Source organism: Camelus dromedarius, chromosome 16 (assembly GCF_036321535.1).
Source record: "Camelus dromedarius isolate mCamDro1 chromosome 16, mCamDro1.pat, whole genome shotgun sequence".
NCBI classification, from domain to species: Eukaryota; Metazoa; Chordata; class Mammalia; order Artiodactyla; family Camelidae; genus Camelus; species Camelus dromedarius.
In genome coordinates this window covers 54,788,607-54,800,933 of record NC_087451.1, presented here as the reverse complement: position 1 = coordinate 54,800,933, position 12,327 = coordinate 54,788,607, and the positions used below count along the sequence as shown (strand labels likewise).

General features: G+C 55.7%; 1 protein-coding gene across 13 annotated transcripts in view; it reads left to right on the top strand.

The window, feature by feature from the left end:
- Positions 1–12,327, top strand: part of SRCIN1 (SRC kinase signaling inhibitor 1) — a 69,930-nt gene that overhangs the window by 17,710 nt on the left and 39,893 nt on the right. For 9 of the 13 annotated variants that reach the window (XR_010384665.1, XM_064496018.1, XM_064496009.1 and 6 more), the window contains 2 exons: positions 8,341–8,642; positions 11,780–11,878. Coding sequence is in view for 12 of the 13 variants with exons in the window: in XM_064496009.1 (XP_064352079.1) it covers positions 8,341–8,642; positions 11,780–11,878 (401 nt within the window). In the remaining variant the exon portion in view is untranslated. The remainder of the gene's footprint in view (positions 1–8,340; positions 8,643–11,779; positions 11,879–12,327) is intronic. The other 4 variants (XM_064496017.1, XM_064496016.1, XM_031468227.2 and 1 more) reach the window with 1 other exon arrangement.

Genomic DNA, 12,327 nt, shown 5'->3' with positions numbered 1-12,327 from the left:
AGGCATTTGGCTGGAGGGAAAGCGGATGTAGGCAGGGGTGAGCAGAATGGTCTGGAGACATCACTTCTGTCTTCCCGGGAGACATGAGCTGGGAGCAGGGGCTCACCTCGCCAGGGTCAGAGGGCAGCTGGGCTGCATGGCCTGTGGACATGGGGAGTTGGGGAGAGAGGGCAGCAGGTAGAATGTCGCAAGCTCTCCGTGGCCACGCAGACCAGGGCAGCCGGCAGAGGTGGCAGTGAGGCCAAGCCTGGCATCTTTCACTGTCCCCTGCTCCCCACCCCACTCCCAAGGTGGCTACTGGGTCTCTTCACCCCACCTAATTCAGTCCTGCAAGACCACCAGGTCTGGGGGCAGTGGTATCCCTGCCATCAAGGAGGACCCCGTCTGAGGGAGGAGACAAGGGCCTTGCCCTGAGGGAGCTTCCGATCTAATGAGGTAAACAGAGGCCCAACCCTCAGGGAGGAGGCACAGGGGAGACAAGGCTCTGTGTTAGGTGAACCCCTAGTCTGATGGGGGGGAAACAGGAGCCCTGCTGTGGGGTGTCCCCAGTCTAAGTGGGGGACAAAGGCTCCGCCCTGGAAGTATACCCAATCTGACAGAGGGGATGTTGGCCCTGCCCTGGGATGTGCCTAGTTTGAGGGAAGAGGCCCTGCCCTGGGGGTGCTCCCAGTCTGAGCAGCTCAGAGGCAGCCTGCAGACCAGTGAGAAGGCTGAGCTGGCAGGGGCAGTGCCCACCTTATCCCAGGGAGCCCAACACCCCCCCTCAGATTCCCTCTCCCTGGGGAAAGCCCGAGAAGCTCTGCTGGGAGCAGCTGAGACCCAGGCAGGCGAGCTCTCCCTCTCCAGCCCTGCTGAGGTCCTTTAATTACATTCCGACTCGTTTACCAACTAAGTGGCCTTGGGTGGGTTTTAAATCTGCGCAAATAGGTTTGTGTTTTCCTGCCGGCATGAGGCTGTGACTGGCAGTGCCCCGCACCCACCTTGCCTCCTGGCTCCCTCCTGGGCTCTGTCCTCCTCACCTGAGTCTACAGGCCCAGCTTCTCCGGGGGCTAGAGGGTAGCAGGGACCCTGGGCATGGGAGTAGAAGAGTCCAGGGGGTCCCAGGCCACAGTCCCACTCCCCCTCCCCCCCAGCCCAGGAAGGGAGTCCACATGGTGATCTGTTAATTCCTTATCCTCCCTGGGCCTTGATTTCCCTGCTGTCCTGGGAGAAGAATCGACCCAGGCCCTTCTCCACAGTGGCTCTGTAGATCCGTGCCAGGGGTTGGGTTGCGAGCATCAGTGTCACCAGCCAAGGACCATCCAGCCTCTGATACCCTCTTGCCTTGCCCACCTTCCCCGCACCACTGCACTGCCTGGGTAGGGGTCCACCCGACTCGCGATGGGCTCCACCTGGCCTCTCCCCACTTCTGGGTCCTCCCTCTCACATCTCAGGGGACAGGTGAGCTGCCTTCCCTGGAGACCCAACAATGACAGCTTGCCCGGCCTTGCCCCTGTGCTCCCAGGCACCAGGAAGTCACCTTTATTGTCTAACAGTTGCCGCATGCTTTCAAGTAGGCTCCCTTTCCCCCCAGGCCTCCCTTCTGTGGGTTCCCCTCCCTCTTCTTCTCTGCCATCCCTCTCAGTCCAGACAGGCTCTCCTGAGGAAGCCTGACCTTCAGGGGAGTGGCGCTGAGTTGGTGGACGTGGGGAAACCTGAGGGCGCAGGGGTGGGGGTTCCATGCGAGGAGCTGGACAGAAGCCCTGTCTTTAACCCTCAGGGCAGCTGCCTCCCCACTTCGATCGCCCTTCCTCCCACCACCCACCCCCACCTCTGAGGCTCTGGTTGGAGTGACAGGGAGACTTGACAGGGTGCTGGGCCTTAGCAATTTGGGGGGATATTACACAGGAATGTTTACAGAAAGGCAATTGCCCGGAAAATGACTTTGGTTGCTGTGGTATGGGGCGGAAAAGATGGTTTTAGAAAACAGACCCAGATGGGTCTCTGCTCCAAGGACCCAGAGACAGACAGCAGACTGAGGGCCACGGGCACACCGGGAGTCCAGAGCCAGGGGCGCCCAAAGACAGAGAAGTGGTTCCTTCACAGGGTGTGGGGATGGGGGTGAAGGGATCATCCCTTCACCCTCATCCCGGTTCCTGGAGCTTCTGCCAAGCTTGACCTTTGTCCTCTGGCCTCTGACCTCTGACCTCCCAGCAGAGTGTGCTTCCTGATGGCAGCAGCTGCTCAGCAGGATGGAGTTGTCAGGCACAATCGATGGTGGCAGTCGCCTCGGGGCTCCTCCTGGGTGACTTGGGCTCCTCTTGCTTTGGCTGCAGATGGAGGGGCTGGCAGATCCTTGAGCTGCTTGTGTTCCACTGTGTGTGCATGTGCGTATGTGTGAGGCACTTTGGGGTCTAAGCCAGACCCTCCACCTTTCCAGCAATCTCTAGACACCCCTCCCCTTGCCCTGCTTGAGGGCCTTACTGGGATCTAGGAACCCTGTGGGTTCCCTGAGCTGGTGCCCAGCCACCACCTCTGCTCAGGCAGTAGATGGGAACACAACTGTGAGGTTTCTCAGGTCCCCAAGGGAGGGGCCTTGTCCAGCCTCCCAATCTCTGGGGAGAGGGAGACAGGGACCTGAACTCCAGGTCCTCACCATGCGAGCCCCAGTGAGAGCCATCTCTTTTCTGTAGCTCATAGCTTTGTTCTTCTCTCTACTTCCTCCCCTTCCCCTCTCTTCTTCCCTCTCCCTCCCCCTCTCCTCTTCTCACACTCTCTTCCTCTGAAGATGATGTCATGTGTGGATGTCACCCAGTGGCAGCCAGAGGACAGAGTAGATGGTGACATCTGGGGTAAAGACGCCAGGTAGGGGGGAGCTCGATGGCTTATGAGACAGTGTCACTAAAACCTTGAGCTCTTAATTCTCATCATGAGTTACAGTGATCTAATGTGAAAGAATGCAGTGGAGGATAAAAATAAATCGGGCTCATAAATAAATGTGGAATTTGGAATTGGTGGAACAAATAACAGTGTCGCTCTCTTCCCAAGCACCTGCGCCTTCATCCGCAGCCAGCCACTGGGGGGCGCCCACTGCCCCCGGTCATCCCAGCCTCTGGCCAGTTCAATTCCCCATTGCGCAGGCTGGGAAGGCTGAGCTGAGGGTGACTGGAGCCCCCCATTCCCCACTTCCCCTTTCCCCTCATTTCACCAGTCCTGGGCATCCTGAATCTCTGACTCAAAAATTACCTTTAGCCTTGCGGATTGAGGATTCTTGGAGAACCTCAAGCCTTCCAGCCCCAACTTATCTTTCAGGTTCCCCCAACCCCCACCTCTCAGGAGCCTTCAGTCCTAACGCCCCTTCCAGCAGTGTACCCCAATTCTAGGGCCCCCTGCAGGGCCTCCCCCACTTTCCCCCTGCTTTCAGAGCTCCCTGAATCTGCCTCTCCATCTAGAGTCCTCCAATTCCATGTCCCTGCCCCAGTAGAACGTAGTCCTGCTTAACCCTCAAGCCTTCCCTATCCCATCTGCCTGTCTCTCTGTTCCCTCCCTACCCCCAAGACCCCTGCCCAGATAGATCCCTCCCTAGCCCCCTGCTGGTGAACAGCAAGCACTGATCTGCTCAGGGCCACTGGTGCCCAGAGCCCACTGCTCGCTAGCTCGGGCTTTTCACTGGGCTGCTCAGTCTAGGGAGGGTCAGGGCCACTAGAGGACTTGACGGTGGCTGGACCAGGCAGGGGTAATGGGAAGATTGCTGTCCCAACAGCCCCTGTGCCAGGAATGTCTTTAATTCAGAACAATGTACTTTCTTCTTGTCTTGCCGGCTTCTCACCCAGTGCCCAGGAGTAGGGTTTAGAGGTTCCATGACCCCATTTTACAGATTAGTGCCCTCAGGCTCTGTGAGGGAAGAGGCTTGTTGACTGAATGGATAACTAAAGGAATGGCTAACCCAGGGTCCCTCGGGGAAGGAGCTGACTCTAAACTCAGAGTGTCTCTGGCCTGGGTGCTTTTTCTCCCAATATTCTGATGTCAAGTGCCTGGGCTGCCTCAGACATAAATTCATTCCTGAGCACTCTGAGCCCCCAGTGGCCTTTTTCCCCCAAGGGTAACAGGATGGTCCCCCAATCCAGAATCCCAGGCCAGTCGCCCCAGTCTACTGGGGCCCTGCAGAGAGGGGAGAAATCTTAGAGCAGGGAGCTAGGACTGCGGGTTACGCAGGAACCTCACCTCTTTCCCTGAGCATAGTTTATTTGTTAAATAAAGCCAAGGGTCTCAAAGGTTCTTAAACAGATTCTAAAGCTTTTCTTTTTCTTTTTTTAAATTTTTTTCCTTTATTATTTATTTATTTATTTAACTTTTATTGCGTTATAGTCCTTTTACAATGCTGTGTCAAATTCCAGTGTAGAGCACAATTTTTCAGCCATACATGAACATATATATATTCATTGTCACTGTCCCCTTCGCCGTGAGCTACCACAAGATCCTATATATATTTCCCTGTGCTATACAGTATAATCTTGTTTATCTAGTCTACATATGCTTGTCAGTACCTACAAATTTTGAAATCCCATTCTGTCCCTTCCCACGCCCCACCTCCCTGGCAACCACAAGCCTGTATTCTATGTCCATGAGTCTGTTTCTGCCTTGTATTTATGTTTTTTTCTTCAAGATTTCACATATGAGCAATCTCATATAGTATTTTTCTTTCTCTTTTTGGCTTACTTGACTTAGAAGGCATTTTCCAGGAACATCTATGTTGCTGCAAATCGCATTATGTTGTCGGTTTTTATGGCTGAATAGTATTCCATTGTATAAATATACCACATCTTCTTTATCCAGTCATCTGTTGATGGACATTTAGGCTGCTTCCATGTCTTGGCTATTGTATCTAAAGCTTTTCAAAATCAAAACCCCTCTTTTCCACCTTCCCTCAGAGACAGCAGATTGTCTCTCCTACCCACTCCTCTCTCTCTGCCACCCTCCAGAATCCAGCTCCTGCCTCACCCCCTGACCCCACCCTCTGCCAGTGCCTGGGCACCTGAGGGGTGAGCCCTGCCTTGGAGGAGCCGGGGAGAAGATGGTCCTTGCTCCACTCTCTGTTCAGACCTGCTCAGCAGCCCCCTCCTCACCGCCTCCCTCCCCCGCACTGTGTGAGATTTATGGGGCTGGGGACGCACGTCCACTGTCCAGAGCCTCCTCCTCCCCACTCTAGTAGCCTGGACCCCTCCCTGCCAGCTCCACCTGGGCCCCTTTAATCGACCTGGGAGGGACTGGGTGACCCCTGACGTCCCAACAGTCTCTGCTTCTTGAAGGCTGCTGGCATACCATCTGCCTCACCCCAGATGCACTGAGACCCCCCACCCCCGACCTGAGGAACCAGGGAAGGAAGGGCTGGCGTGGAGGGTGTCAGTGGGCTCAGGGAAAGAGGTGAGGTTCCTACATAACCCATGAGCCTCTCTTCTGGGTCCAGGAGGGCAGAAGGGTAGGAGGGAAGCTGAGAACTGGAGACCTTTCCCTGTGCACCTGTGTGTGTCCAGAGCCTGAGGAGGCATGAGGAGCCTGGCTGTCTGGCACAGGGGTGGGCCCTCTGGCCCAGATAGGGCTCTGGCTGGGCTCTAGAGCCGGGCTTCCAGCGGTGAGGCCATGGGCAGAGTCCTACCCACCCTGGGCAAAGGGAAGACTATGGAATGTCCAGGGCACTTGGCCACGGAGGAGCTCCTCCTGCTCAGTTGTGCCCCATGAGTTTGCATGTCTCCAGCTGGTGGACAGGGTGAGTGGACGAGGGAGTTTAAGGGTCATGGGAGGCAGCTCCCAGACTCTGGTCCAGCTGCCAGAGCATCCCTATCCCGGCCCTCCTTCTTCTGGGTGGTAATCAGGTCACTCCCTTCCGGCCATGTTCACTGGCCACCCTAGATTGCCACCAGCTCCTCAAGGGCTAGGACTGGGTCCCCACCGAGATGGCCCAGGGGTTCCCAGCCTCAGTTAGGGGCCAGCTCCAGGAACTTCCTCCCTATCAGGGAACCTTTGTGCTGTATTAACTCAATATGTTCTTCATTAACTCACTTTGAACTTAATAAATTTACTTAAAAGGAAACCTTATCTCACTCCCATCCCAAGGAACAATATTTATGAAATCAGCGATTGTATCTTCTTGTCAGTTTTTTCAAACATCCTTATTTGACACGACATTGTAAAATGACTATAACTCAATAAAAAAAGTTAAAAAAAGGAAAAAGAAAAAAATCCTTATGAAAATAAAGGTGTAACTATTACACTATGAAACAGTTCCTCCCACAGTCATCTCTTGTGTATCTGGACCTCACTTTGGGGAGCACAGCCAAGCGTTGTGACTGTGGTAAGAGGGACAGATGCCTACAAGAGTGAGGCGGGAGGGACCCCAGCCCCAGTGCAGGGTAGGGAGATGACAGGTAAACAAGAAATGATGGTGGTGTCATTGTTCCATCAATAAACAATTGTCCTCTGGCCAGGAAGGTGTGGTGGGAATGAATGAGGTGAACCTAATAAATATTGAGGTCAAATCTGGCCTCTACCACTCACTGTGGCTTTGTGCTTGTGACTGGACTTCTCTGACCTCAGTAGCCCCATCTCTGAAATGGGGCCACAGTAATACCCCTCACCTCCACAGATGTGTTGGGAAGTTTGAAGGCCATGGTGATGGCGGTCAGTCAGCCACCTTGGAAGCTGCAGAGCTCTGTGTCCACGGGAGCCATCCTTCCCTTGGCTTTGGTGGGAGGTGCTGGGTCCTCTAGGGATCTGTCCCCGAGATCTGCATGCCTCGGCCGCAGCCCAAAGAGGTGTGTGTGTGTGTGCGTGTGCGTGTGTGTGTGCTGGGCGAGGGGTGGCTTTTCCGGGAATATGGCTGAATCGCCTCTTTCCTCCCGTGGTGGACAGGAGGGGACTGAGGCCTGGCGGGGGGCTTCCTGAACAGTGGATGTGTGGAGGGAGGGGACTGACAAGGGTTGGGCTGGATGGAATCTGGTGGAATCCCAGAATCCCCAGCTTCCTCCTCTTTTACTCCTGTCAACCCTGGGAGTCCACCCCTGCGTCAGGGTGCCTGTTTGCTATAGTGCTTGGTTCCCCAGACCTGGGCTACACTTAGGGGGTGTTGCATTGAGGCTAGTGGACTGTCAGGCTGTGGGTGCCCCAGGAAGACTGTGTTTGTCTCCCAATGAGGGTGATGTCTGGGGATGAGGGAGGGCAAACCTGTTTTAGGCCCAGGAATAAGGTTCAAGTAAGCCCAAGCAATTCCTCCCACCCCTGGCATGGGTGACACTCTGGAACCACTGTTCCCTGCTGGGCTGTGGGAGGGTCAGACAACACTGAGGCTGGATGGTGGGAGACAGCAGAGCTGGGCCTGGGGGAGGCCAGGAGCTCAGGGCTGGTGGGCATGTGGGGACGGGTTTAGAGTTCTGCATGGAGACCTCAACCCCCGGCCTTCTCTTTTTTTTCTGCTTCTGTACTGTCCTTTGTCCCCCATGCGTCCCTTATAGGTCTTGAACTTGTGTCTGTTTGTTGGGAAGGGAGCCTGAAGGGAGGGAGAGGGGAGGGGCAGGTCCCAGAGGGAAAGCTTGAGCTGTTCTGTCTGCTTTCTTTGAGTTTGTCCCCAGTCCATCTCTCACTGTCCTCTCTGTGCCCAGCCTCTCCTGTCTGTCTGTCTGTCTGTCTGTCTCTGGGGAGGGAGGGGAAAGGGGGTCCCCTGCCCCAGACTCTGGGCCGCCATCCCTTTGGGAATCCCAAATGTGATCTTTGCCCCCATTCCCCCTGTGTTTCCTAGTGCTGGGCCCTTTCCAAGCCAACCTCCAGCCTTTAGGACAAATGTGTCCTAAAGTCTAGTCTGAGGGAGGAGGCTAGACCCACCCCCATCCCATCCTGCCTCTCCTTAGAGGATGCTCTTGAAAGAAAGACGGTGCAGGCTCTTTCCCACAGTTTCCAGGAAGCATCTAAAAGGGAACTCCCCTTCCCTCCCCTGCTCACACCAGTGTCAGGAAGGAAAAAAAGGGGGTGTCCTCAGCACCTTCCTGCTTCCAACCTCTCCTTGGCCTCAAAGGGCAACACCTCATCTGCAGTCACTATCCCTCCAAACCCACTGGCAGAAGAGCAGGAAGCTGGACACTGCCCTTGCTCTCCACCCTCCTTGGAGCTCAGGGCTCACTTTCCACCCCATCCTCGCTTCTGCCTCTTCTGTTCCTGAAGGAGGTTGGGCAGCCCCTGCCTCACGCTAGGTGCCTCAAGAGGCACCTCCCACCTTAGGCCTGCCCCTCCTCGCAGTGACCCCGAAGGGTCATGGGCAGCCCCAGGCTGGGCGCACCATGACCCCGCCGTCCCCCCTCTCCCGTCTCGCAGATCCGGAGCGGAGCAGCCCCCCCATGCTGTCTGCAGACGATGCCGAGTACCCGCGGGAGTACCGGACCCTGGGGGGCGGGGGCGGCGGGGGCAGCGGGGGCCGGCGCTTCTCCAACGTGGGGCTGGTGCACACGTCGGAGCGGCGGCACACGGTGATCGCTGCCCAGAGCCTGGAGGCGCTCAGCGGGCTCCAGAAGGCCGATGCCGATCGCAAGCGCGATGCCTTCATGGACCATCTGAAGAGCAAGTACCCCCAGCACGCCCTAGCCCTGCGGGGTCAGCAAGACAGGATGCGGGAGCAGGTGAGTGGGGCCCCCCAACTGTGGGCTGGGGAGGGGGGGTCTATGCTCCCCTGCTCCCTGGCTCATCCTGATTCTGAGAGGTGTCTGGGGCAGAGAGGGGAGAGCATAAGTCCTGGAGTTGCCCTGGTTGGCCTTTTCGGGAGCCTGGGGAGGAAGGGGTGCGGGCTCAGCCCCCAGACCTCTGGCTGCAGTCCTGGAATTTGGAGCTTGGGACTGAGCAGAGAGAGCCCAGTCTCTCACTCAGGCTGTTGGACTGAGCAGAGGAAGGCTGTCTTGGAGGCCAAGGTGGGGAGGAAGAGGGGACAGCCTTGTGGACTGACTGTTCTGAGTCTGAGGGTCCATCAGGTGGTGGAGTTGAGACCTTGGGGGCAGCACCTCTGTGATATGGCCCCTAAGGAAAGATCAGGCTTTGGGAGCTTCAGAAGGCTGGGTCTGATGTGCCCCAGCCCTGCAAGAACAGAGTCCAGAATTCCTGGGGCCTTTTACCTCCTCTTCCCTCCCCTACCCCGTTTGTTTCTTCCCCCAAGACTCGCTGTGTGACTTTGAGCTAGAGGACTCCTCTCTCTGTGCCTTGTTTTTCTCCTGCCATCAGTAAGGCTTAGACAGGAGTCAGGGTTCCTGCCTCTGGTCCAGAACCTATCTCCTTCTACATGGAATGCAATGCTTTCTTTGTAAATCTCTCCCAGATACTTGGGTTCCTGGATGCATCTCTGCATCCAAGTTTGACCTTCTTGTCTGCAGGAGAGTTCTTTCTGGGACTGGCCTTCTGCTCCCAGTCCCACATTGGTGAGGGGCCTTGACCGCTGCTACACGTTGGCTGTTGAGATTCAAGCATTGTCCTACCTGAGAGAAAGGACCCAGGGGAGGGTGATATCCAATCAGCATCTTTTTAATCAAGCCTTGGGATATCAGTCCTTGCTCCCACACCTGTCTTGCTTGGTCCCTCTTTCCAAGTACTGCTGGTGTGGCTGGGAAGAGGGAAGAGTTTGCCACCCTTGTCACAATGTGTCCTTGTTCCCTAGCCTCACTGCAGGGAACAAGGGCACATTGGTGCATTTCTGGTACCTTATCTGCCCCTGATGTTACTTCCAGTTCTGTCCAGCTTTTATCAGCTCCAGAGTCCTCCCGGGAGCAGAGTTCCAACTGGGGTAAGGTTGATGATCTGGTCCTCATCTTCAGGGATCCCTTTCAGTGGATTCCCTCTGTGTGCTCTGGCTTAGGAGGAGGAGGCAGGGGCATTTGTGATTAGATGGGGTGAAAGGATGGTTATACTTAAGTATAAAGGGCATAATCAGTTGGAAGACAGTTTGGAAGAAAGGAGATCAGGTGGATGGGCCTGATCAGGGTAGGCTTCCTGGAGGAGGAGGTACATAAATTAGGCTTAGAAGGATGAAAAAGGTCTGAATAGTTATGGAGGAAGAGAATGTTGTTTTAAGAAGTGGGGGATGGGAGGTGAGCATAGGCCTGAGTTGGTTTGGGGACTGGCACCTTAAGGTCCAACTGGCTGATGCAGAAGGCTGGGGGTGGGAGGCAGTGGGAGGTGTGGGGGCCAGATGGTGGTGACTAGGAAGGCCGTGGTTGTTTTTAGATGGTGACTAGGAAGAGATGAGAGGGAGGGGCTGGAGGCAGGAGAAGGAGAGGAGGAAGAGAGTGTGTCAGGAAGGAGGAAGGGAGAGGGATGTGGTGGGAGTGGGGTTGGAGGGAAGATGAGTGAGGTTTGTTTGCAGCCTGGATCCAGGAGGCAAAGACAGAAAAACCTGGGTGACAGGGAGACGTCTGTGCCTTGGGTGGAAACCAGAGGGATAGCAGGTGGGGGACAGAACAGTGGGAGATGAGCTGGAGGAGGGGTAGGGGTTTCACAGGGATGTTTGTTAGGCACCAAATGTGCACCTCAAGACTCTGAAGGGACCACAGCTTCAGGAGGGGGACTGAGCATGACCCGGGCAGAAATGGAGGTGGGACCTGACAGTAAGCGTGGTCACCAAAGGCAGAATGGAGTCTGAGAGGGAACAGGGCCCATGACAGATGGGGAGTGGGGAACCAGGAATGTCCTGCATTCCTGAGGTAGAGGAGAAAGGCCCAGCAGGAGGGCCCCCTGCATTTCTGAAGTCAGGAGGGGTGGGGAGAGAGAAACAGTGGTTGGGACTGGCCAGGATCTCCTTTCTCCAGAGTGCCTTTCTCGTTCTGTGGTGAGGTAATGTCTAGTGTCAGGGGTGGAAGAGACTGGAGGTGGTGAGGGACCAGGAGCGCTGGGCTGCAGGCCTGTCTGGGAAGGTTTGGCCAGAAAAGAGATGAAAGCAGCCAGGATGGCGGCTTCAAGGGGCAACAGGCCTGCAAGAGAAGACGTGGGCGTGCTTGAGGGCCTCCAGTGTGTCTCACACGTTCACTGGCACAGAGTACCTGCTCAGTAAATACTTAGTAAATGAATCAAAGCATGGCCGCTCACTCACAAGTTCATTCCTTTATTCATTCATTCACTTATCCATTCCCTTCCTGAGGGTTTAAGTGGGTAGGATCTACCGCTGTTTCACTTACATTGACTGCTCAGTGCCTATGCCTGGATAGCGCTGCCTCGGTAACTGTTTGAGGTGTGACCGGATGAGATATGGAGGAATTTGAGGATGCTGAGGGGGAAAAGGGCCTGGAGAAGTCAGAAGGGGACGGGTTTCGAGCCTTAGGTGTGGCGTGGGAGAAGAAAGCCTCTTCCCTTTCGGGGCAGAGGCACATTTGGGTAAGGCCCCCGTGGAATGGTTCTCATGTTTGTGAGGTAGGAGATGACATCTTCAGTGAGGAGGGGATGAAGAGCTGGAGGAGGGAAGAGGGGAGGGACAGCTCCCTGGCAGAGTGTCCCAAGAGGCAGTCAAGAAGTGAAGATAAGGACTTCAAGAGTATCTGTTGGGGAAGGCCTTGCCCTGGGCTCAAAGAGCCCCCAGCCTGACAGGAGAGAAATACCCTGGAAATAGGCCCAGGGCTCTAGTTAGAGACCCAGCCTTGGTAGGGAACCAGCTGTGGGGACCCTCTGTGGTGTGAGCTCTGTGCCACTCTCACCCAGGAACGCCCCTCCCTGCCCCGTCACAGGCCCCCAGCGGCTCCTGCCCGCTCCCCCTAATGGGGTGTCCCCCGCTTCGCACACACAGGTTGGCGGCTGGACCGTGGACCCCGTGTGCCTCCTCAGCTCCCTCTGCTCCCACCTCCATGGCGACTCCGCCCCCTCCGGGGCTGGCCAGCCGGCCCAGGTGAGTCACCCACCTCCACCCCACCCCCCAAACCCATGGCCGACTTGGGCTTTGAGGAGGATTTTTTTGGAAGGGGGATATCCAGGATTTTCATTTTGCATCCCTTTCTCTTCTGTAAGACCCCCCTCCCATTTTCAGGGGATTCCTATGCCCTGTTTCCTCCCCCTGATTGTCTAATTCCTACCACCACCTCCCCAAACTCATGGCAAAATTTGGCTTTGGGGAAGGAATTTTTTTTTTTTGAGGGAGAATAGTCAGGTTAAAAATTTTTTTAAATCATTTTTTCCTTTAAACAGGAGTACCTCCCCCCTCCCCCCACTGGTTTTCAAGAGTCTCTGTCCCCTGTACCCAATTCCCACCCCCACTACGGGTCATCTCATTCCTCTCTCCCCACCCTACCCTCCATCTCTGAGCAGACTCAATCATCCCCCGCTGTCTTCCCAGCAGGA